The 21,707-nt window shown below is 40.1% G+C and overlaps 1 protein-coding gene across 1 annotated transcript in view; it reads left to right on the forward strand.

The window, feature by feature from the left end:
* LOC127618817 (rap1 GTPase-activating protein 1-like) overlaps positions 1 to 21,707 on the forward strand; it is a 130,355-nt gene that overhangs the window by 101,759 nt on the left and 6,889 nt on the right. The window contains exons 12-19 of the mRNA XM_052091451.1: positions 2,932 to 3,032; positions 3,524 to 3,653; positions 5,896 to 6,051; positions 6,141 to 6,212; positions 12,826 to 12,912; positions 13,183 to 13,329; positions 18,458 to 18,535; positions 20,094 to 20,203. Of these exons, the coding sequence (XP_051947411.1) occupies positions 2,932 to 3,032; positions 3,524 to 3,653; positions 5,896 to 6,051; positions 6,141 to 6,212; positions 12,826 to 12,912; positions 13,183 to 13,329; positions 18,458 to 18,535; positions 20,094 to 20,203 (881 nt within the window). The remainder of the gene's footprint in view (positions 1 to 2,931; positions 3,033 to 3,523; positions 3,654 to 5,895; positions 6,052 to 6,140; positions 6,213 to 12,825; positions 12,913 to 13,182; positions 13,330 to 18,457; positions 18,536 to 20,093; positions 20,204 to 21,707) is intronic.

The following is a 21,707-nucleotide window of genomic DNA, read 5'->3' on the forward strand; positions in this document are numbered from 1 at the left end:
GTCCCTGAGCCAGCGCCTGTAGCCTCGACCGTCCCTGAGCCAGCGCCTGTAGCCTCGACCGTCCCTGAGCCAGCGCCTGTAGCCTCGACCGTCCCTGAGCCAGCGCCTGTAGCCTCGACCGTCCCTGAGCCAGCGCCTGTAGCCTCGACCGTCCCTGAGCCAGCGCCTGTAGCCTCGACCGTCCCTGAGCCAGCGCCAGTAGCCTCGACCGTCCAAGAGCCAGCGCCAGTAGCCATGACCGTCCAAGAGCCAGCGCCTCTCGAGCCTCCAAAGGCTCCTCCTCCCGAGCTTTCCAGAGCTCCTCCTCCCGAGCTTTCCAGAGCTCCTCCTCCCGAGCTTTCCAGAGCTCCGCCTCCCGAGCTTTCCAGAGCTCCGCCTCCCGAGCTTTCCAGAGCTCTGCCCTCCGAACTTTGCAGAGCTCTGCCTCCCGAGCTACTCGAGCCTTCCAGGGCTCTGCCTCTCGAGCCTTCCAGAGCTCCGCCTTCTGAGCCTCCCGAGCTTTCCAGGGCTCCGCCTTTCAAGCTTTCCAGAGCTTCACCTCTCGAGCCTCCCAGGGCTCAGCCTCTCGAGCCTTCCAGGGCTCCGCCTCTCAAGCCTCTCGAGCCTTCCAGGGCTCCGCCTCTCAAGTCTCTCGAGCCTCCCAGGACTCGGCCCCTCAAGTCACTCGAGTCTTCTAGGGCTCCGCCCCTCAAGCCTCTCGAGCCTTCCAGGGCTCCACCTCCCAAGCCTCTCGAGCCTTCCAGGGCTCCACCTCCCAAGCCTCTCGAGCCTTCCAGGGCTCTGCCTCCAGAGCCTCTCGAGTCTTCCACGGCCCTTCTCCCCGAGCCTCCTACGGCTCCACCTCCCGAGCCTCCTACGGCTCTGCTCCCAGAGACTCCAGAGCTTCTTATGGCTCTGCCTCCCGAGCCTCCTACGGCTCCACCTCCCGGGCTCTCTAGGACTCCGCTCCTCAAGTCTCTCGAGCCACCCAGGGCTCCGCCTCCAGAGCCTCCTACGGCTCCGCCTCCAGAGCCTCCTACAGCTCTACTCCCAAATACTCCAGAGCCTTCTAGAGCTCCGCCTCCCGAGCCTCCTACGGCTCTGCTCCCAGAGACTCCAGAGCTTCCTACGGCTCCACCTCCCGGGCTCTCTAGGACTCCGATCCTCAAGTCTCTGGAGCCACCCAGGGCTCCGCCCCCAGAGCCTCCTACGGCTCTACTCCCAAAGACTCCAGAGCCTTCTAGAGCTCCGCCCCTCGAGCCTCCTACGGCTCTGCCCCCAGGGACTCCAGAGACTGCCAGGTCTTCGCCTCTGAAACCTCTTATGGTGCCACCTTCCTCAGCTCTGCCTCCTGAGCCTTCCTCGGCTCCGCCTCCTGAGCTTCCAGAGCCTCCCTCAGCATCGTCTCCAGAGCCCCTCTCAGCTCCGCCCCCGGCCCCTGTCCTGTGGCCTCCTCCCAGGCCTCCTGACCCGGCCCCTGTCCTGTGGCCTCCTCCCAGGCCTCCTGGAGGCCTCCTGACCCGGCCCCTGTCCTGTGGCCTCCTCCCAGGCCTCCTGACCCGGCCCCTATCCTGTGGCCTCCTCCCAGGGCCCCTGACCCAGTCCCTGTCCTGTGGCCTCCTCCCAGGGCCCCTGACCCAGTCCCTGTCCTGTGGCCTCCTCCCAGGCCTCCTGACCCGGTCCCTGTCCTGTGGCCTCTTCCCAGGCCCCCTGAACCAGTCCCTGCCCTGTGGCCAGCTCCCAGGCCCCCTGAACCGGTCCCTGCCCTGTGGCCAGCTCCCAGGCCTCCTGAACCAGTCCCTGCCCTGTGGCCAGCTCCCAGGCCTCCTGAACCTGTCCCTGCCCTTGTGGCCCCAGGACTCCCTGCCTGCCTCCTGTGCACCCTTGGACTTCCTGCCTGCCCTTTGTGCCCCCCAGGACTTCCTGCCTGCCTTCTGTGCCCCCTTGGACTTCCTGCCTGCCCTCTGTGCCCCCTTGGACTTCCTGTTTGCCCCTTGTGCTCCCTTGGTCTGTCTGTTTGCCCCCCTTCTCTCCTTTGATTTTTTTAGTTTTTGTTTTCTTGGAGTATTCCCTTTTTTCTGAGGAGCGTCTGGAAGCCGCTCCTTTGAGGGGGGGCTATGTCACGTTCCCCTGTTGTCTGCCCTGTGTTCTGTGTCTCACCAGTCTATTGTTTAGAACTACATTTCCCACAATCCACCTGCCGTCATCACTGCCATTTTGTGTCATTGTTCACACCTGTTTATCATTTGTAATCATCCTGTCCTTGTGTATTTATACCCTGGTTCTTTGTTCTGTCTTTGTCAATCGTTGAATGTTGTTGTTAGCCTGGTGTGTGTTCTCTGCCCGAGTTTTCAGTTTTTGTTTTCATCGTGTTCCTAGTTTTGTTTATTTCCCCATTGAGGGTTTTCCTTTGTGTTTTATTGATTTGACTATTTTAATAAAGTGAGCTTGCATTTAGATCCGCTCTCCTCGTCTGCTTCGCTGCCTCATTCGTAACAGCATGACACAGCAGAGACTCCGCATGTGGAGGCTCATGCCACTCTCTGCGATCCATGCACCTCCCTAGTAACCGAGCCAATTTGGTGCTTATGAGACCTGGCTGGAGTCACTCAGCACGCCCTGGATTCGAACTCGCGACTCCAGGGGTGGTAGTCAGCGTCAATACTCGCTGAGGTACCCTAATCTGGAGTTTATTGAACACTGGGATTTAGGCTCTAATATAATGTACCCTGTTCTTGTTTTTGTGATATTGCTGTTTTTTTGAAAGGCTGTACTACTTTGTTATTTGTTCAATAATTCAAGTAATAATAATGAATGAGGCTTTTGTATTGCACAGACCTCAGCAGAACCATCCACTACACCTGTCAGCGTCATGTGTCTACTGCTAAGGGCACTTGAATGCAGATGTCTGTGTTAAACTTATCCGCATTCAGTGTATTTTTACCTGTGCAGACATCAGAGGAGGAGTTATTTGAGAATAACGAAGAGAGTCCTGCATTTGTGGAGTTTTTAGAATTTCTGGGACAGAAAATTGAGCTCCATGACTTCAAAGGGTAAAGACATAAACAGAACTGCTTTTACTCTTTCTCTCTGTCTGTATAACAGAATCAGATTAATAGTTTTACAGCTTGCATGAATTAAAAGAAAAGTGTTGGTAATATTTGAGTTTAGAAAATGGGGCCCAATAGTCTGAGACCACTTTGAAAATTTGGAAACCAAATTTAAACTTGTGCACTAATAAATAAGCAAATAAGCAAGATTTTGGGGCATTCCAATTACAAAGAAATTCTGAAAATGTTAAAATATACATTTTGCATGAATACATTTGTATCAAATTAGAAAAATGCTATATATTTTCACTAGTGGTCTCAGATTTTGGGATCCTACTGTATCTCCTCAACTGATTGTTCTTGAGGAATTTTCATAAAGATATCTCTATTACTGTATAAAGGATCCTTAATTAAGGATTGACTGTCATTTGTATGTTTTATGTAAGTGATAGCCTTGCACAACCCTTCAAATACAGTATGTTGTCTTCTGCTAGGTTTCGTGGTGGGTTGGATGTGACGCATGGACAGACAGGCTCTGTGTCTGTGTACCACAACTTCCATAACAAAGAGATCATGTTCCATGTGTCAACAATGCTGCCTTATACAGAAGGTGATACACAGCAGGTATTCGCAACCCAACCTCGCTGTAGTTCAGGCAATGAGAGGTGTCATTTGTATCGTGTTTGCCTTGTTCCACTCTAACTATAATCAATCATCAATAGACTATGAATCATAAACCTCTTGTTTAGGAAGCATTGGAGAGAAGTTTAATCAGCAGTCCCTGATTATCTGTTTTTGTAGATACAAGGGCTGTTAATTAATTAAACATTTTTAGTTGAATTAATTACATGACAATTAATTAATCAAATTTAATATTTGCTTAGAAAATCCCCCAGTTGAAGACAATTCAAACACATTACCAGTATATTAATGTAACAGGCAAAAGCATTGAAAAGACATTACAAAAAGTGGCTTTAAAAGTCACACAATGTGTTGTATTTACACATAGTCACTATATGCATATTACTGGCCTGCAGTCCACTGTAATCCATTTTGCAAATGACATTTTCAAGGTAGTCATAGTTCAAGGTAGTTCAGACCGTTTACGTTCTTGCGTTAAAAAAGCTAGACACAGCACAAAGAACGGAACAGAATGCAGATGTTGCTTTTGTCATACACAACAGCTTCCTGTCATGTATACACACTCTACAGATCTGTTAGGTTTAGATAAGGGATTTGGGTAAGGGCATAATATTAATAAGCATGACCTTGACACCTTGCCTGCGGAACGTGTGCTTACACCGCATTACACATCTGGGCATTTGCACATAATGAAATCATACAAATTCATTTGAACGAAATCATACAAAATCATATGAAATAGCCAACTCATAAAATATGTAAAATTTTTGAAAAATGCATCTTGCATTCTGTCTCATTGTGTTGTGCCCTAACTTTAAACACAAGAATGTTTCTGCGCTGACTGTAGACTACCAAAAACTGCTTTTAATTTCTCAGGTATGGGTCATGGTTCACAGTGTTTATTGTACTAAAGTTAATTGTAGTTAAATGCACTGAATTACCACATTAAATTGACAGCCTTAGCTTGATTTGTGCCTTGATGTGAAATGAGAAATAAGCCAGATAGGTAGTAAGCCATCTGGATTGACAGGAGGGGTGAAATCTGTGGGGCAGATGCTGTTTCCTGCAGCCACAAACTTTTACTGCACTGGCAGATGATTGTTGACTCACAATGTGACCTTTATTTTGCACCTTCACTGGCAGCACTGCAGCCTCTGAGGAGCAGTGTTTTAAAGCTCACTCCTCAGGGAATCTTCTACATTTAGAACAGATATACAGAGCTCCTCTCTCTCTCTGTCAAATGTGCACTCACTCTACAGTAATTTGAAGTTGACAGCAGATAGGGATTGTTGTTGAACTGATGTCCAGGTTTAAATGGACAGCACAAAAAGCCCAATTTCTACCCTCAAACCTCTGTGTACCACTGCCAGCCACTTGTTTAGACTTCAACGCACTTAAAGGGATGGTTCATCCAGAAATGAAAATTCTGTCATTATCTAATAACCGTCATGTTTTTCCAAACCCATATGACTTTCTTTCACCTATGGATCACAAAAGGCGGTGTTTGGCTGAATGTTAGCCTCAGTCACCATTCACTTTCATTGTATAGAAAAAGAGCAACATACTTTGAAGAAAAAATCAAGTATTTAGAACATCATGAAAATGATTTTCATTTTTAGGTGAACTAACCCTTTATTTTATAATGAACCCTTTTCTAACTACACAGACAAGATTAGCAAGTGATTTTATTACACTTAAATCATATTAGCATGTAATATGTTTACATGTTATGGCTATACTTTTGAAATTATGTGTATTTTAGAGTTATGGACTTGCCCCATTCACAGTGTCTAACTGTAACTGTGATTTACCTTTGCCTTTTTTTAAGAAACGAGGTGCGAGTTGAAAATATTTTTTTTGTGGTAATCAGTATTATACCGCAAATGCTGTTGATTGAGCTAAACTTGTATGAACCCTGAACATTCCTTTAAACACAAAAAGAACATTGTTTATGACCTTGGCATTATTGACAGAAAGGAAACCTCAAAAATCAATGGAATTTATCATCACATTGCCAGAGGTGTGCACTCATCACCACAGTGGTTTGCATTCATATTCTTTTATGATTGGCTTGAAAGTTCTTCTAATCCACTTTGTATTTTGCAAATGAAATCACTTGAGCTTGTATATTGAAGGTTCAACTATTACATAAGAGCAGATTTTAAATGAAGGATTATAAAAATAAACTCTATCTTTCTCTCTCTATCCCCATCTGTTATCACAGCTGCAGAGGAAGAGGCATATAGGAAATGACATTGTGGCCATCGTGTTTCAAGAAGAGAGCACTCCATTTGTGCCAGACATGATTGCCTCCAACTTCCTTCATGCCTATGTTGTGGTGCAAGTGGAGAATGCTTGTTCTGACAATGTCCTATATAAGGTACATCTTCACAGTAATACTGCAGTCTAGCACTTCTGTAGCACCCCTCTATGAGTTAGTAAATTCTAAATGTATTTGTCATTGTGCAGGTTTCAGTAACAGCACGAGATGATGTCCCATTCTTTGGGCCACCCCTTCCGAACCCAGCCATTTTTAAGAAAGTGAGTTTCTATGTCGCATTCTTTAGGTTTTTTTTTTGTTAGCTGATGTTTTATAGTTCTTCTTATGTGTCCTCGTCTAATGCTTTTTCTAAGGATGAGTACCATTAATAGACAGTTTCATGCATACTGTACCACTGTAAAGGCTTTTCTTGGCACTCCAAAGAAGACAGACTTGTGTAGACCGCTGAAGGACAGGTACATGTTGTATTTAGAAGCTTTCTATAGAGCTCTTCCTGAACCCATTGACCCTGTGCTGACACAGAGCAGTGACCAAATGTTATTGTCAGTAGCTGGGTTGCCATCCAACTATTTTTATGCACATTTTCAAATTACGTATAAGAAATCCTGAATGGAAATTCTTGACATGGGAATCAACTCTAAAAATGAGCTTAAAATATAATTGTCATGGTCCTGGGTTGGGTTTTTATTTGACAGAACCGTGGCATTATCGCCCCATGTCTGCCTTGTGTTTCGTTGTCTGTCTTTGTGTGAACATGTGGTTTCGGTCGTATTCCCTGCCTTGTGAATTTTGTCTGTCTTGTTTCATGTTGGGTGCATGGTGTCTGGACCCTGACTTCCTGTCTGGCTTGGTTTCGGTCTGTGTCGAGATCTGGACACTCGTGCTCCATGTCTGTCTGTTAATGGGTGCATCGTGCTTATGTCATCTTGGCAGTATGCACTAGCGTCAATAGTTTGTCTGTCCCTCGTGAACACGGGTGTGTGGTGCGCGTTGCACGATGGATCGTGAGCTGTCTTCATGTTGTGCTGAGGTTCATTGCCTCATTATCTTGTCGATGTGCGCTCATGCCATTTGGGTGTTTTGTTGTCTTGTGAGAGTGCGTGGCTTTGTTTTGTTTCTGTAGCACCACATTTCTCTCTGTCTTACATCATACCCTGCCTCCTTGCTTGCTTATTATTAGTTAATTTACCTCACCTGTCCCTTGTTAACCCGTTTGATTTCTCTCCATTTTTTAGTCTCCTCGTGTGTGCTGTCCAGTACCAGTTCGTCTTGTTTCCAGTCTTGTGCGTTCCAGTCAGTCTTGTTTGTTTCTCTAGGTCATGTCAGTCCTGTTTATCAGCCCTATTCCTGTTCGGTTGGTCCTGATTCCCCATTAACCTCTGCCACACCCCTGGATTATTCGTTTTCCCCTACAAGGTTGTTTATTTTAGTTTTCCCCATTGTTGGAGTTTTGGTTTGTTTTTAATTGATTTTTGTATTTTAAATAAATTCCTTGTTTTTTTTTAATCACTGCGCTTGGGCGCCTGAGCCTCTGTCATTCTCTGCACTCCTGACAGTAATGAGCTAGAAGGTGGTGGATTTTCTGGTGTTTCACATTAGTTAAAATTCACATTAAGGTGATGGAAACAGTTTTTTTCACAAAACGATGATATGTTTTGACCATTCTTGCACGTGTTAGGAGTGTGCGATAGCTTGATGTGACTTACCCATCGAAAAGTCCAACCTTGGCACATAATTATTCGAATATAGCCCTTGACATTCAGAAGTGTTAACCCAGAGCTGGTCCTTACAATCTGCCAGAACAATTTTTTAGTGTGGGCACTCCCAGGTATACAGAGTCTGACAGCATGTCGGCATATCAGCCATTTCTGCCCTCATTATATCAGATATTACATTTATTCTGCTGCATCTCCTGGCAGCATTTAATGAAACAAGGTACAATTGTTCCAATCCTGCAAATAAAACTCTCCCTGAAGCATTGAGGTCATTCAGCTGCTCCAGCATGACAAGTCAGGCTCCCTCAAGATAATGCACATGACGTAGTGAATGGAAACACGCAACGATTCGTATTTTCATTAGTCTCATTTTTAGAAATATTATAAACAATGTGAAACATTTCAATGTAAACCCAGCTAGTGAAAAGTTCGATAGAAATACATACTTGGTCAATTTCAATGTAAACCCAGCTAGTGACAAGTTCGATAGAAATACATACTTGGTCAATATTGTGTTCCCTAAAGATGTAAGAATCTAAACAAATGGAACATTTAGATGCAAATTAATCAAATAAATGTATTTAGCTTTCGGTAGAATGTAGTGCTAGCAAGGCCAAGGTCATGGGTTCAATTCTCTTGAAGTATGGATGCAAATCAAGCATAGTATCAGTTCAGGCAGGTCACGCAAATCAAGCTCACACTCAGCTGATGCTCATCTGATCATGTCGTCTAACAAAACAATTCAGACGCTTATTAGAGGGATCTTATTTAAGCCCTCCATTTATTCATTGCCTTAGCTGCCTTTCCATTGCATGGATGCAAGCTCCACTTAACACCCTCCCTATCCCCAGCTCTCGTATGGCAGCTTTGCTTTTTAGCGTTCTCTACAACTGTCTTATGTTCTGCACTGTAAGAATACATCTGACTGCCAGTTTGGAATTCCTATATTCAATGTGTTGTTGCGCCTTGTTCTTGATTTACCAACTTGATAAACAGTATTTGAAGTTCTTAAAGTGTCCATTTAATCTATTATGCAATGAAGGATTGTACCTTGTTGAACTGTCATAATGTTTGAAGAAAAAAGTACTATGTTGTAGGGCAGGGCGATATGGCAAAAAAATAAAATCGTGATTTTTTTTTTTTCAAACTTAAGGATGATTTATGATCCTTGATTTGATTTCCTACATTTAAAGGTATTTTTCAAAAAACTAACTCCAACATTTTTCAAATTACATGTTCCTTATTAAAAGTCAAGGCAACCTGGTTAGACAAATCAGTTTTTTTTTCAGTATAGAAAACACACAGAAAGTTGACAACAGTGTAAAAGTAAAATTAATTAAATCAAATTTTATTTAAAATAAAACTGATGTTCAGAAATAATAGTATAATATAAGAAAACTACAAAATACCTCAAAGCCAATTTAGGTATTATTTGTTTCTGATCTAGAATTTATATATTTGTAATTTCTAGAAGTCATCTAGAAATAGTCTAGAAAAATTATCTAGAAAGTATTTTTAGTATATCATTCAATTTGTATGTATAACCATAAACACCTGCAGATAGAGTTAAGCTATCAGAAAAATGTCAGTGTTTTTATCCCCTTTTATCTCCCAATTCCCACTACTTAGTAGGTCCTAGTGGTGGTGCAGTGATTCATGTTAATCCAGGTGGCAGAGGACAAGTCTCAGTTGCCTCCACTTCAGAGACATCAGTCTCTGCATCTTATCACATGGCTCGCTGTGCATGACACCGCAGAGACTCCCAGCTTGTGGAGGCTCATGCTACTCTACGCGATCCACGCACAACTTACCACTTGCCCTATTGAGAGCGAGAACCACTAATCATGACCACGAGGAGGTTACCCCATGTGACTCTGGACCAATTTGGTTGCTTAGGAGACCTGGCTGGAGTCACTCAGCGCACCCTGGATTTGAACTCGCGATTCAAGGGGTGGTAGTCAGCGTCAATACTCTGTGAGCTACCCTGGCCCCCAATTTCAGTGTAGTTGAAAATGCAAGAATCAAAAATTTCAGTTTAAAATAATGACGTTATTTTAAACTGAAATAGTTTAAAATAACGTCAGTCAGTGCTGTGAGCATGTGGTGCCCTCTAGTGGAACATGCTGAGAAGAGCAGCAAAATGAAATTCTATCGCAGTTTGTCAAAATGACCGCTTCGCTTCCTAAATGTTGGGTATAAATACAGTACATTTGAAATATGACACAGAACAAAGTAATAATTAGCAATCTTTCTGAACCATCATGGTAAAAGGAGATGTGGATTATTCTCCCATTTATAGCCTATACATTATATGATTTGAAATCAAGCGCCCATAACTGTCACGTACTGTAGGCTATGTTATAACACTTTTATTATAAACACATTTCTGTTGACATCTCAGAAAATGTAGCTTAGTGATTTATGATTTATATCTACCTACAATCACACTATACAAATGTACTGGAAATATTACCAGCTTTTATATCGGTCTCTGTGTTGTTAACCCTCTGGGGTCTGAGGGCCCTGGAGAAGTTTTGGCATGCCTTGGCATTTGTGCTTTTTTCAGTTGCTTAAAAACACATTAATGGCTAAAGTCTGATAACACTGTATTCAACACAAACTGGGCTACAATAATATGTGAGCAACATGTGTGTACATGTTTGTATTTTTGAGAAAATAATGTTTATGCATGGTTTTTGAAAAAATAAAATGTTTAAGTCATTGAAATAAGGTCATATAACACATACTCAACATTTGTCCACAAGACTTTTGAGAACTGGATCTTGTAGCCTAGAGTTTTTGCTACAAAATTATGTGAAAACTTTTCTGATCACTCATTCATACAAAACAATGTAGTCATTGAACTTTTGTAAGACACTTTTAGTGTTAGAAAGGTCGTATGCGAGGAGGCGTGAACTATCATGAATATTGAGGTGATTCACACCTGAAGAGACAAAAGACCCCTCCACTGGGCATATCAATGAGGAATGTGACAGAAAGAGAATGAATGTGAGGAGACTTAATGATCAAAATCAAGTTTAAGTTAAAAGAAGTAATCTGACTATACATTTTCTTTATATAAAGACTTTACTTAATTTTAGACCTACACTACCGTTTAAAAGAAGTCTCTTCTGCTCACCAAAATTGCATTTTTTTTAAATCCAAAATACAGTAAAAACAGTGATATTGTAAACTCTTTTTACAATTTAAAAGAAAATTTTTCTATTCGAATATATTGTAAAATGCTATTTGTGATCAAAACTGAATTTTCAGCATCATTACTGCAGTCTTCAGTGTCACATGATCCTTCAGAAATCATTATAATATGCAGATTTTCTAATATGGGCATATTTAAAGTGCATTTTACTCATTTACACCAGAACAGATATTTGCAAGCACAAGCTTTGTTGATGATAATGAGGCAGCATAATTACTATGTTAAAATATAATCTAAACATTCATATTATTTTTATATCATATTACATATCATATTTATATCATACAGCATTCAATTTAAATACCTGCTTTAGCCGAAACAGCATTTAAATGTAACTAAAACTTGCTAATTAGGACATATTTCAAATTTGGCTGGCAAGTCTGGAAACAGTACCACTAGTAAAATATGTAGATGTTTATATAAAATAGCATGTCAGCTAATGAAAACTAAATGACTTACTCATCCGAAACCGTATCCTTGGCTGGATCAAGTCTCTCTTCAAAATACAAACGTTCATCTGAGTCCCGCTCTTCTTCTAAGGAAAATGTTTACTTTTCGTCACTATCCAGGAGTTTCCTCGCTTGTGTATCGTGCTGTCTTTCAAACGCACAGAAAAGTGAATGAACTTTGTTTTTACGGCACAGTCGGAGTGTTTACCATTTGCATTGATCATCTCAGCACATTACCGTATGAATAGCACCCTCTGCCAGTAGGTGTGATCACATTTGGGATAATTAGTTGAGCCAGGAGAAACTGTACATTGCTTAGTTTCATGCAGATTACATTGCAGGAGAATATTTGTTTTAAATTTGAATTGTTTTATTGAAAAGTAGACATTTTAAGCTTTCTATAGACATACAGTATGTTTCATGATTGTGTGATAAGTATTAACAGTTTCAGTTCATTTTTGTGACCTGTTTCAGAAATATGCTCGTGCACATTGACAGCTGACAGCTCACCCTTTTTATTTTCTTTATTTTACAAAAGCACAAGGTTTTGTTGTTATTTTGAGTGTACACAAATAAAAGTAGATCCTTTATAGTCTCTAATGATGTCTTACACTTATCTGTATACCCCAAAATGATGGAGTTGATGTTGAAATTATGTTGTTTTTGCTGTAATGACAAAAAAATGACACGCCGGCACGTCCGTCGACCCCAGAGGGTTAACCTATGTTACATTGGAGTGGCCACACATATTTCCACACATGCTCAGCTTATTAAAAAATCAAACAAATCGCCCAGCTCTACTATGTTGTAATATTTTTTGTAATATTCTGAATGTTTGGAGAGATTGCCCAGAACAGAACCATTCAGTTAACAGCAAATGGTTGCTTTAATTGTCTATAAGTGAATAAAGTATTCATTCAAGTATTCATTTAACAGAAGTGGGTCCTGACTTAAAATAAAATATATAGGGGAGAACGGGTGAGACTGAAGGCCATTTGCTTTGTTCCGAAACAGGGACTGGGTGCTTATTTTAAACATGCAATTATATCTAATATAGGTGCCAAAAGGCTATATCCATGTTTTGATGATGAATTACGGAGTCATGCTGATCTACAGATGTCTTCTCCAAAGATCATTCAGTTATGTTCATGGTTTTTATAAGGATATTGTTTTGTTCGTTAGTCCGTTGGGTTGGTTTGCATTCTCACCACAAGCAAACCTCTCAAGAGTTCATTTGCAATCAGTCCGAGACCACCTCGTTCAGGCAGTCGATTGTTTTCGTGCAGATCCAAGTGTGATTGCCGTGGTCATATATGCCTAAATGAACCAAACTAAGGCAGAAAACGTGCCAGGTGTGAAAACGCCCTTGTTGTCACAATTATCCCAGTTACTAAATTCTAATTCTCTGTAACTACTCATTAAAAAGTGTGACAACTAGCCCTTTTGTCATTTAATTGTCATTTATGACTTTTCTGTCCACTCTCTCTGACAGGGGGCAGAGTTTCATGAATTTCTACTTACAAAGCTGATCAATGCTGAGTATGCCTGCTACAAAGCTGAGAAATTTGCCAAATTGGAGGTGAGTGACTGGAAGATATCAGAATACTAATACAGACATTGTGTAAGCTTACATGACAAATGTTCCTGTGGCTCAACTGCTAGAGCATGGCTGTAGCAACACTAAGGCCATGGGGTAATTACCAGCAAAACACATGGACTGATCAAATTTATATCTTGAATGCAACTGTAAATCACTTTGGATAAAATAATCTTCTAAATGCTTAATGCTTGTCTGACATTTAGTTGTACCATCTAAATTCAAATATTATAACAAAGTTTATGTCACCAGGAGCGCACCCGATCTGCCCTACTGGAGACCCTGTATGAGGAGTTGCACATCAACAGTCAGGCCATGATGGGTCTGGGAGGAGAGGAGGACAAACTGGAGAATGGAGGAGGAGGAGGAGGGGGTGGGGGCTTCTTTGAGTCTTTCAAGGTAATCCAGGCGGACACAGGACACAGTTATATAGACACTTGGGGTGGCTGGGTCTCTTGGAGGGCACTATCAGTAAATACAACATAAAAGGCAGGAATGTTTGTAAAGCTTTTCTGCGACTGTGATGTACCTCACTGAATTTGTGAATGGTGGATGTGGTGTATTCTGAGTGCTCTATATAAATGTTAGAGCTCATATATTTTTTACTGTTGTGCTATGAAGAGAGTGGGTCTTTTATGGAGTAGTTTATATTAAGTGTCTTTTTTGATCTTGGTGCTATTGTTCTTTATGACGGGATCTGGATGCCATCATTATGACTCCATCTGCCGATGATGTAGCAGTGCCTAAATTAAATCACCCATTTCTGTAATTAACACTAATTAGTTCTATTAGCACGTTGTCATGCACTCATGAGAATTGCCTTAAAGATATAATGTGCTCTACAGTATTTTGCTTCTCAGCAAATTAGTAAGTTGTAAATGATTAATCACAATATATCACAATATATAATGTACATAATTTAGAGGGACAATTCATCCAACATATGAAAATGAAAAATGTCTGGATTTTTGGTTTGGAACAACATCCTCATGTTGTTCCAAACCCATAAGACTTTCTTTCTTCTGTGGAACACAAAAGGAAGAATCTTAATCTCATCATCAGTGTTGGGTAAGTTGCTTAAAAATAGTAATCAACTACTAATTACATATTATTGCTCTAAAATTGTAATCAGATTACTTACATAATTACTTCATTGAAAAAGTAATCACATTACTAATTACTTTACTTTTATTTATTGCTCATTGTTTCAAACATGTCATACAATCAGCGCCTCACATTTCTCCTTCACAATGACTTTTGGGCTTTAATTCATATATTCTGCATAAATGATATATTACAAATAGGCAAAACCCTACAATGTACTTAATAAGTAATTAAATCAATTGAACATTAGTAACTGTAATCTGATTGCAATAATTTAGAATGTAATTTGATTACAGTGGCTAATTACTTTTTTATTGGATTACACCCAACACTGGTCACTATTCCCTTTCTTTGTATCAAAAAAAGATGGGGGGGGGGTCCATCTTTGTTCCATGGAACAAAGGCTTGGAACAACATAAGAGTGAGTAAATTATTACAGAATGTATCCCTTTAACATTCTGATTTTTATTGTACATCTGTGGTGTACATAGAGGTTATTTGGTCAAGTAGAGTGGAATTTCCATGCCCGCAGACATGTGTTCAGCAGTTAGCCACATAATTGAAGGTGCTCAATTTCTTCATTCATTGAGTGTGGTCAAAGAGACATACAAATTGGTCAAGGGTCCTCATAAACAATTTTCATCTTCACACTTTTATACTGTTATTTTGCCTTCAACAATCACTCAAACACACAGTTTTCATTATCTGGTTGTCTATAGCCAAAACTCATTAAAATAGAGGATGTTTTCTTGTGTAACATATTTTATGACGTAACTGTTCTGTGGTTGTGGCAATTTGGGAGTTTTCCCTAGAAAATGGGCAGTACTTTAGTAGTAATGTATTTAATCAATATCCATTATGATTCTGGAGAGCAGCCCACTCACAAGCTGTTCTGCCATTTAATGGTTGCAAGCTTCAGCAGTGCAAAGCCAAGCTCTGATTGACTTCATGTGCTCAGCTAATCTGGATACAAGATTCATTTCATTCCATCCATTCTCCATCTGGCCACATGCTCTTTTCTTTAATGGACAAATCTGCATTCAAAAACAGCTCTCATCTGTGGTTTTCTCAGGTGTTCTCATTGGCCAAGTTTTTAGAAACTGATGCGTCTCCCACCTTGATTTATTGGCTATAGACCCTTTCTACACCAAATCCATTGCCCCACCCTGACATGCTGCCGCTCAACATGTCTCCTCCCCATCTCTCCCTGTGCTGTAGCGTGTGATCCGCAGCAGAAGCCAGTCTCTGGACACCATGGGCCTCAATATAAGGAAGTACACAGTCTCCAATAGTCACAGCGGCAGTTTCACCCACAACAACAACAACCACTCACCAGAGACCCCCAAAATACCTGGTATAGTAAGTAACCCCCTACTGGCTTCCCAGTGGGCCAAATTATGAGTCGTTAAATGACCCCCTCACTACCCCCACTCTGTGATCAAAGTCCTCTCCTGGTTACAAACACCTCACTAATTTGGGACTATATAGCACATTCGTTCAGATTTCACATCAGTCAATATTTCCAAGCTGAGAGCAAACAACACAAAAGTCAAAATGTGGGACGTTCGCACAAGACACATTTGAGTTCCGCTACACTATTTAATTGTTAGTCTATGAAACGTGCAGTAGATGGATGCTTTTGACCATGTTTTTTAGCATCTCGCACCATGAGCGCCACATGTTTCAAGTTAAAAGAAGTTACACTTTTAAAAACATGTTTCATGACCGCTATATTCTATTCCATTGTCTTGCATCTAGCTGTCTTTGTACACAAGAATGCGTCCTTTGTATACAGCCCCTAATTAATGATTAATTGGCCACCCTTTTCTGCCACCTTCACCCTTCCCTTAACATTTTTTGGTTCATTCCCATCTTGCTTTTGTCTGTCATCTCTGCAGCCACTAAAATTCTCATTCTATATTCACAAGACTTTTTCTCTAATTAAAGTTCAAGAAGATTTCTTGAAACTTTCACTTGAGTGCATTTTCTCACCTTGCTCATGTTACTGTAGCTTGTCTAGAGACAATCATCATTTCTTGTGTTTAAAGCATGTCATATGAATCAGAGATTTCCACAGAAAAGACTGTTACTTGTTTAACCCCAGTGTTCTTTCAAGACATGTGTACTGAGCAATATGCGTTGTTGGGTGTAATTGAAACACAGAGTAATTAGATACTGTAATCTAATTACTTTTAGACACAAAAAGTCATGTAACGTGTTACATTTTTAATTCTTGTAATCAGATTACAATTACTGAATTTTAATTTAAGTAATTAATTATAAAGACATTACATGGGTTACAAATATTATTTGTAATACAATTGAAATGTGAATTCATATGTTCATATGTATGTCTGTTTGCATTTCTATGAGAGCAAGAGGGTAAATAAAACATTATTATACAAAAAGGAGAAAATAGACATTATTTTGTATTTGTTATGCAGAAAAACAATGTTTGTGACAAGTGTTTTAGATTTTTTTTTAAAGTAAATTAATTAGTAATGTGATTTCTTTTTCAATTAAGTAATCTGATTACAGTTTAAGTAGAAAGTAGAAAGTAATTTGAAGTGGATTACTTTTTTGTACTCACCCAACACTGTCATTGTGTTATGGTGCATACAGTATGAGGTTTATGATATAAATGGTGTAAGTAAATTAAGGTTCGGGAGGAGATTTCACATCTAATCTGCCAATCAACCAACAGGATATATAAGCCGGTGCTTACCTCATTCTAGTGACAGTCTTTCCGGCACCTCCCCATCTCCATCCTCAAACTTTTAAGAGTTCCTGTCCCATAGTTTCCTCCATATATTAAGTAGTCCTTTATGGGGGTAAATTCGAGTTCGAGTCGAGGCTCATCTTCGAGCCCCTCCTTTGTGGACAGCAAGCCAAATACACTTACCCTTTATAAGCTTATATGTGCAGGCGAACTCGTGAAAAGTAGTCTTAAAATGTGTTGCATGATGCTTAGGAAGGAATTCAATATTGTACTGTAAATGCTTCGCAGAGGTCATGTGAGATATTATTTTATTAATTTCCCTTCAGAGTCTCTTATGAATTCATATTATCTGATCTTGAAGCAGGATATGGAACCCTGCTGGCGCTGTTAGTATCAATATGGTTTTCAATGTTTTGACTTTATCACATTGCCCATAGTGTCAGACTATGAGTATCACATAAGGACCTGCTAAGATAGTTGGTAACAGGTTCCATTGGTTAACATTGGTTAATGCATTAGGTGACATGAACTACATTATATTTCCAGCATTTTATTCATCTGTGTTAACATTATTTTACAAAATTACAAAATACAAAAAATTTACAGCTTGTAGAAGTCATGAAAATAACATTAAAAGATTGGAACATATTCCTCGAGGTCAACTGCCTTCACAAAGAATGCTGTCGTGTTACATTTAGATAATGATTGCGTGTTTGTATCCTTCAGGATATAAGTATGGTTGGAAGTCTCTGCTAAGATAGCTAGAGACCTCCATCAAGCACAGCAGCTTTTGTGGTGCTGCAACCTGCCCTGGGAATTATGACACTGAAAGCCATGCTTAGTCATGTCAGTTTGCCCTGCTTGAGCACAACTCATGTGAGCTCAGAGAAATCCCTTTCCCCATAGGGACTAACTCTGGAACAAACTGCTGAGTTACTGACCCGTGTCTCTCTCACGGTTAATGTTTTTTGGTTATTAATAGCACTAACATATGCCATGTAAGTGAATTAGACATTCTGACCTTGCATGGTTATACAATAGAGAATTTTAAAAAATGATTTTCTTAACCACTAGCAGTATTTGCAGTATGTCACCTCTTCTGACTCCTAAGTGAATATTGGTATTCTCCTTTAATGACCAGGAACATACAACAACTGTATGCAACTGGTCCAAATAAGGAGAGCAAATTTTACATTTTGGCTCAGTTACCAAAAAGTTGCATTTCTTAAACATTTACATGTCTTCATTTGGCAGACATTTTTATCCAAAGCGACTTACAAAAGAGGAATAATACAACATAAGTGGTTCATCTTAGGAGACAGTAACTGCATGTAACCTATGAATTTACTTTGTGTGATTAATTTCTTTCAGTAATGTTAACCTGACTGTTTAACTGTGTTGAAATGTGAACTGTCATTTCGTCTCTAATAGTGTGCTGTGTGTGCTTCTATCTGCTTTCTTGTCCTTCACAGGCCCCTGTACCTGCCATGATTTCTCAGGACCTTCTCTCCTCATGTGGCTACTCTGTTGTGCTCATGACAGCTTTTAAATTCCTGATCATGCTTTTTGATTACAAGTCTCTCTAGCTGAAGTTTGTAGCCTACTTTGTTTGTGAAACACACATAACCTGCTGCTTGAACTCATAATCTCTCTCTCTCTCTCTCTCTCTCTCTCTCTCTCTCTCTGTCTGTGGGCCCTGTGCAGTCATTGCTTGTCCCAGGCAAAAGTCCCAGTAAATATGGACGCCGTGGCAGTGCCATAGGAATAGGAACCATAGAAGAGGTTTATGTTAAACTCTCACTCCTCTCTCATCTGCATCTGTTGTACTCACCGCATGAGCTGTTCTTTCAATCACTTTTACACAGTACAGCTGCAGAGATACAGTCAGCTGGTGCATCATTTAAAAATTTGCCCAGGATTTTTTTTTTGACTATTATCATATGTGTAAATTGGTTGCTGTAAAATGTATATGTTATATTTTTGCATGTATAACCCAACTTGTGAAATTTTTGGTCTCTGTCCTACTAATTTATATAATATTATGTCTCTAAATGAATATGTAGTTGTAACTAGAGATGCACAGATTTATCGGCTAAGCATATGGGCACACACATTTTTTATCTGTGGATCTCTATTAATTAAGTTTGAGTGATTTGAAACAAGGTAGCATTATAAAGCAGAACCACCAATCAATCCATAGTGGTATCGGCAGATGTTGTTCTAAAATAATCAAATATCAGTATCAGTACACACATATTGTATCGGAGTATCCCTAATCATTAATTATCAGTGATTTAAAAGCAGAACCACCAAACAATCTGTATTAACAGTATTGGTGCATCCCTAGTTGTAACATAATAAAGAAAATTGTTTTGACGTTTTTATGCCAATGTATTTCCATTCACACATTTTAGATATTCTACACTTCCAGTGTGGACAAGGTGTAAAATTCATAATTTCATCAGTTCCACTTTTTTAGTTTCTAGTTCTATGCAAGTATCTATGCCATATCACCCAGGCACATCTAGTGTAGATATTATTCAGTCAGAGAGCCATAAGACACACTTTTATTTCCATTAGCACTGTTTGTGTTTGTCCTTCAAATCCCTCATACACTTGTGCATTCATCAAAGCTCAGCAGTATTGTTACAGATGTTTGTGCTCTATTGTTCACAATGGAAAGTTGCAGCATCACTTCCTTCATATTCCCATACCTTATTTACTCATGTAATGCATTTCTCTGTTTTTAATGTCCAATGTCACTTCTTGACTAGTGTAGTACAGTATGTATAACTCAGTGCATTTATATCACCATGTCTGATAATTGTACACTCATTGCATGCTGACAGCATAGAAAAATGAAGAAAAAAAGCAATGGCTCAGAAAGTTGTCCCAAAGCCTTTGAAGCCACTTTAGATAAAAGCCTTTTTTGAAGACCTTTCATTTGAAGTTGTGTAAAGCTGTAAAATCCCAGTGCTTGGAGAGAACAAAGTATCCCCTGTCTGTGTACAGCCCAGGGAAGCTCAATATATCTTGTTCTCATCTTTCACTCAGTTCAGGCCAAACTCGCAAGTTCACACTTCACCACTGTCCTGCCAGTCAAGATACAAAACACTGGCTTTTTTTTTTTTTTTTTTAGAAACACTGGCGTGTGCCATATATATACAGTTAGAGGCAGACCTTACTGGTATAGGCTATACTATCCTTTTATACTAAGTTTCCTTTGAGACCACAGTAAACATTTTATTGATAGTTAAGCATCAACCAAACATTAGAAATTAGAAGGTGATATCATAAGTTTGGATGTTTGGCTCACTGACCTTTTTGTTACCTCCTGCAGTCTTTGATCATTCCTGGAAAAAGCCCAACCAGGAAAAAGTCAGGACCCTTCAGCTCTCGACGTAGCAGCGCTATTGGCATTGAGAACATCCAGGAAGTCCAAGAGAAGAGGTAAGATGATGAGGAAAGTTCTGGTGCATAAGGAGCTTCAACTTCAACTACACATAAACTTCACATACAGTATGTATTTTCTCAGGCAATGTTGGAGTATTTTTAGATGCACAGCTTACATAATTTCAGTAGTACAAATGCAAAATCATACTTTTCATATGTTACACTTGATATAGTTTACTTCCACATAGCTTCTTCGTCAAATACCAATGTCAAATGTAAATCAAGTCAATCACCGACACATCAGTGCCACCTTGAATAAAAAATATCATATATAATAAGTATGTGTACATGCATATGGAATACTGATAATTCACCATTGTCTTACAGAAAATCAACTTGAAATAGTAGACATTTGTATGAATATAGTACTCAATTGTCTTTTAATAAACAAAAAAATATATGTCCTGTGATACAGTAGTAAACTTATATAGATATAAAATAATCATACAAATATAATTTATAGACGCATAAAAACAACAACAACACTACATATCTATGCATTTTAATGACCCTAAATACTAGGTCTGGGTAGCTCAGCAAGTATTGACGCTGACTACCACCCCTGGAGTCACGAGTTCGATTCCAGGGTGTGGAGAGTGACTCCAGCCTAGTCTCCTAAGCAACCAAATTGGCCCGGTTGCTAGGGAGGGTAGAATCACATAATGTGTGGTTCTCGCTCTCGGCTACTTCTCCGTGGTAACTCGCTCAACAAGCCACGTGATAAAATGCGCAGATTGGCAGTCTCGGACATGGTGGCAACTGAGATTCTTCCTTCGCCACCCGGATTGAGGCGAGTCACCACACCACCATCTTGGAGCATTCTGGGAATTGGGCATTACAAATTTTGGAGAAAAGGGAAGAAAATAAAGACCCTATTCACTTTAAGTAATTAAGCAATTTTTTTTTATCTTTTTTTCTTTCTTTTTTCTTTGTTACGCTATTCAAAAGAGAAAGGTTGAGGAATCCTAAAGAGGTGTTGGCATAACTCCAAAAAATGTATGAGGTACAGGGGTGGAATGAAGTCACGGGTTACTAAAGACCTGAGGTTTGCTTTAAAATATTCAAATCAACAACTTGAAATCAATAGTTTTATATTTTCTGTTGCATTGCATTGCATTGCATTGCACAATGCTTCATGAGTTTGCATTTAAATCCCTCATGAAACACGTTAAGTACACAATCTTGTAGCTTTGTCTTTTTGTGCAGTTTTCAAATAATTTTTTACTATAAATTATAGTTTGTAATGTTGTTATTCACATCGGAGCTGGTTGGTTTGGTTCATGGCTTAGAACTCTTGTATGAAGAAGTTTTGAAAACATTTTGTAAAAATACTTTTACTACTGTTTTACTCTGGGGCGGCTGTGGCTCAGGTGGTAGAGCGGGTCGGCCACTAATTGCAGGGTTGGTTTGATTCCCGGCCCACATGGCTCCACATGCCGAAGTGTCCTTGGGCAAGACACTGAATACCAAAGTTGCTCCCAATGGCAGGCTAGCGCCTTGC

Source organism: Xyrauchen texanus, chromosome 25, assembly GCF_025860055.1.
Source record: "Xyrauchen texanus isolate HMW12.3.18 chromosome 25, RBS_HiC_50CHRs, whole genome shotgun sequence".
NCBI classification, from domain to species: domain Eukaryota; kingdom Metazoa; phylum Chordata; class Actinopteri; order Cypriniformes; family Catostomidae; genus Xyrauchen; species Xyrauchen texanus.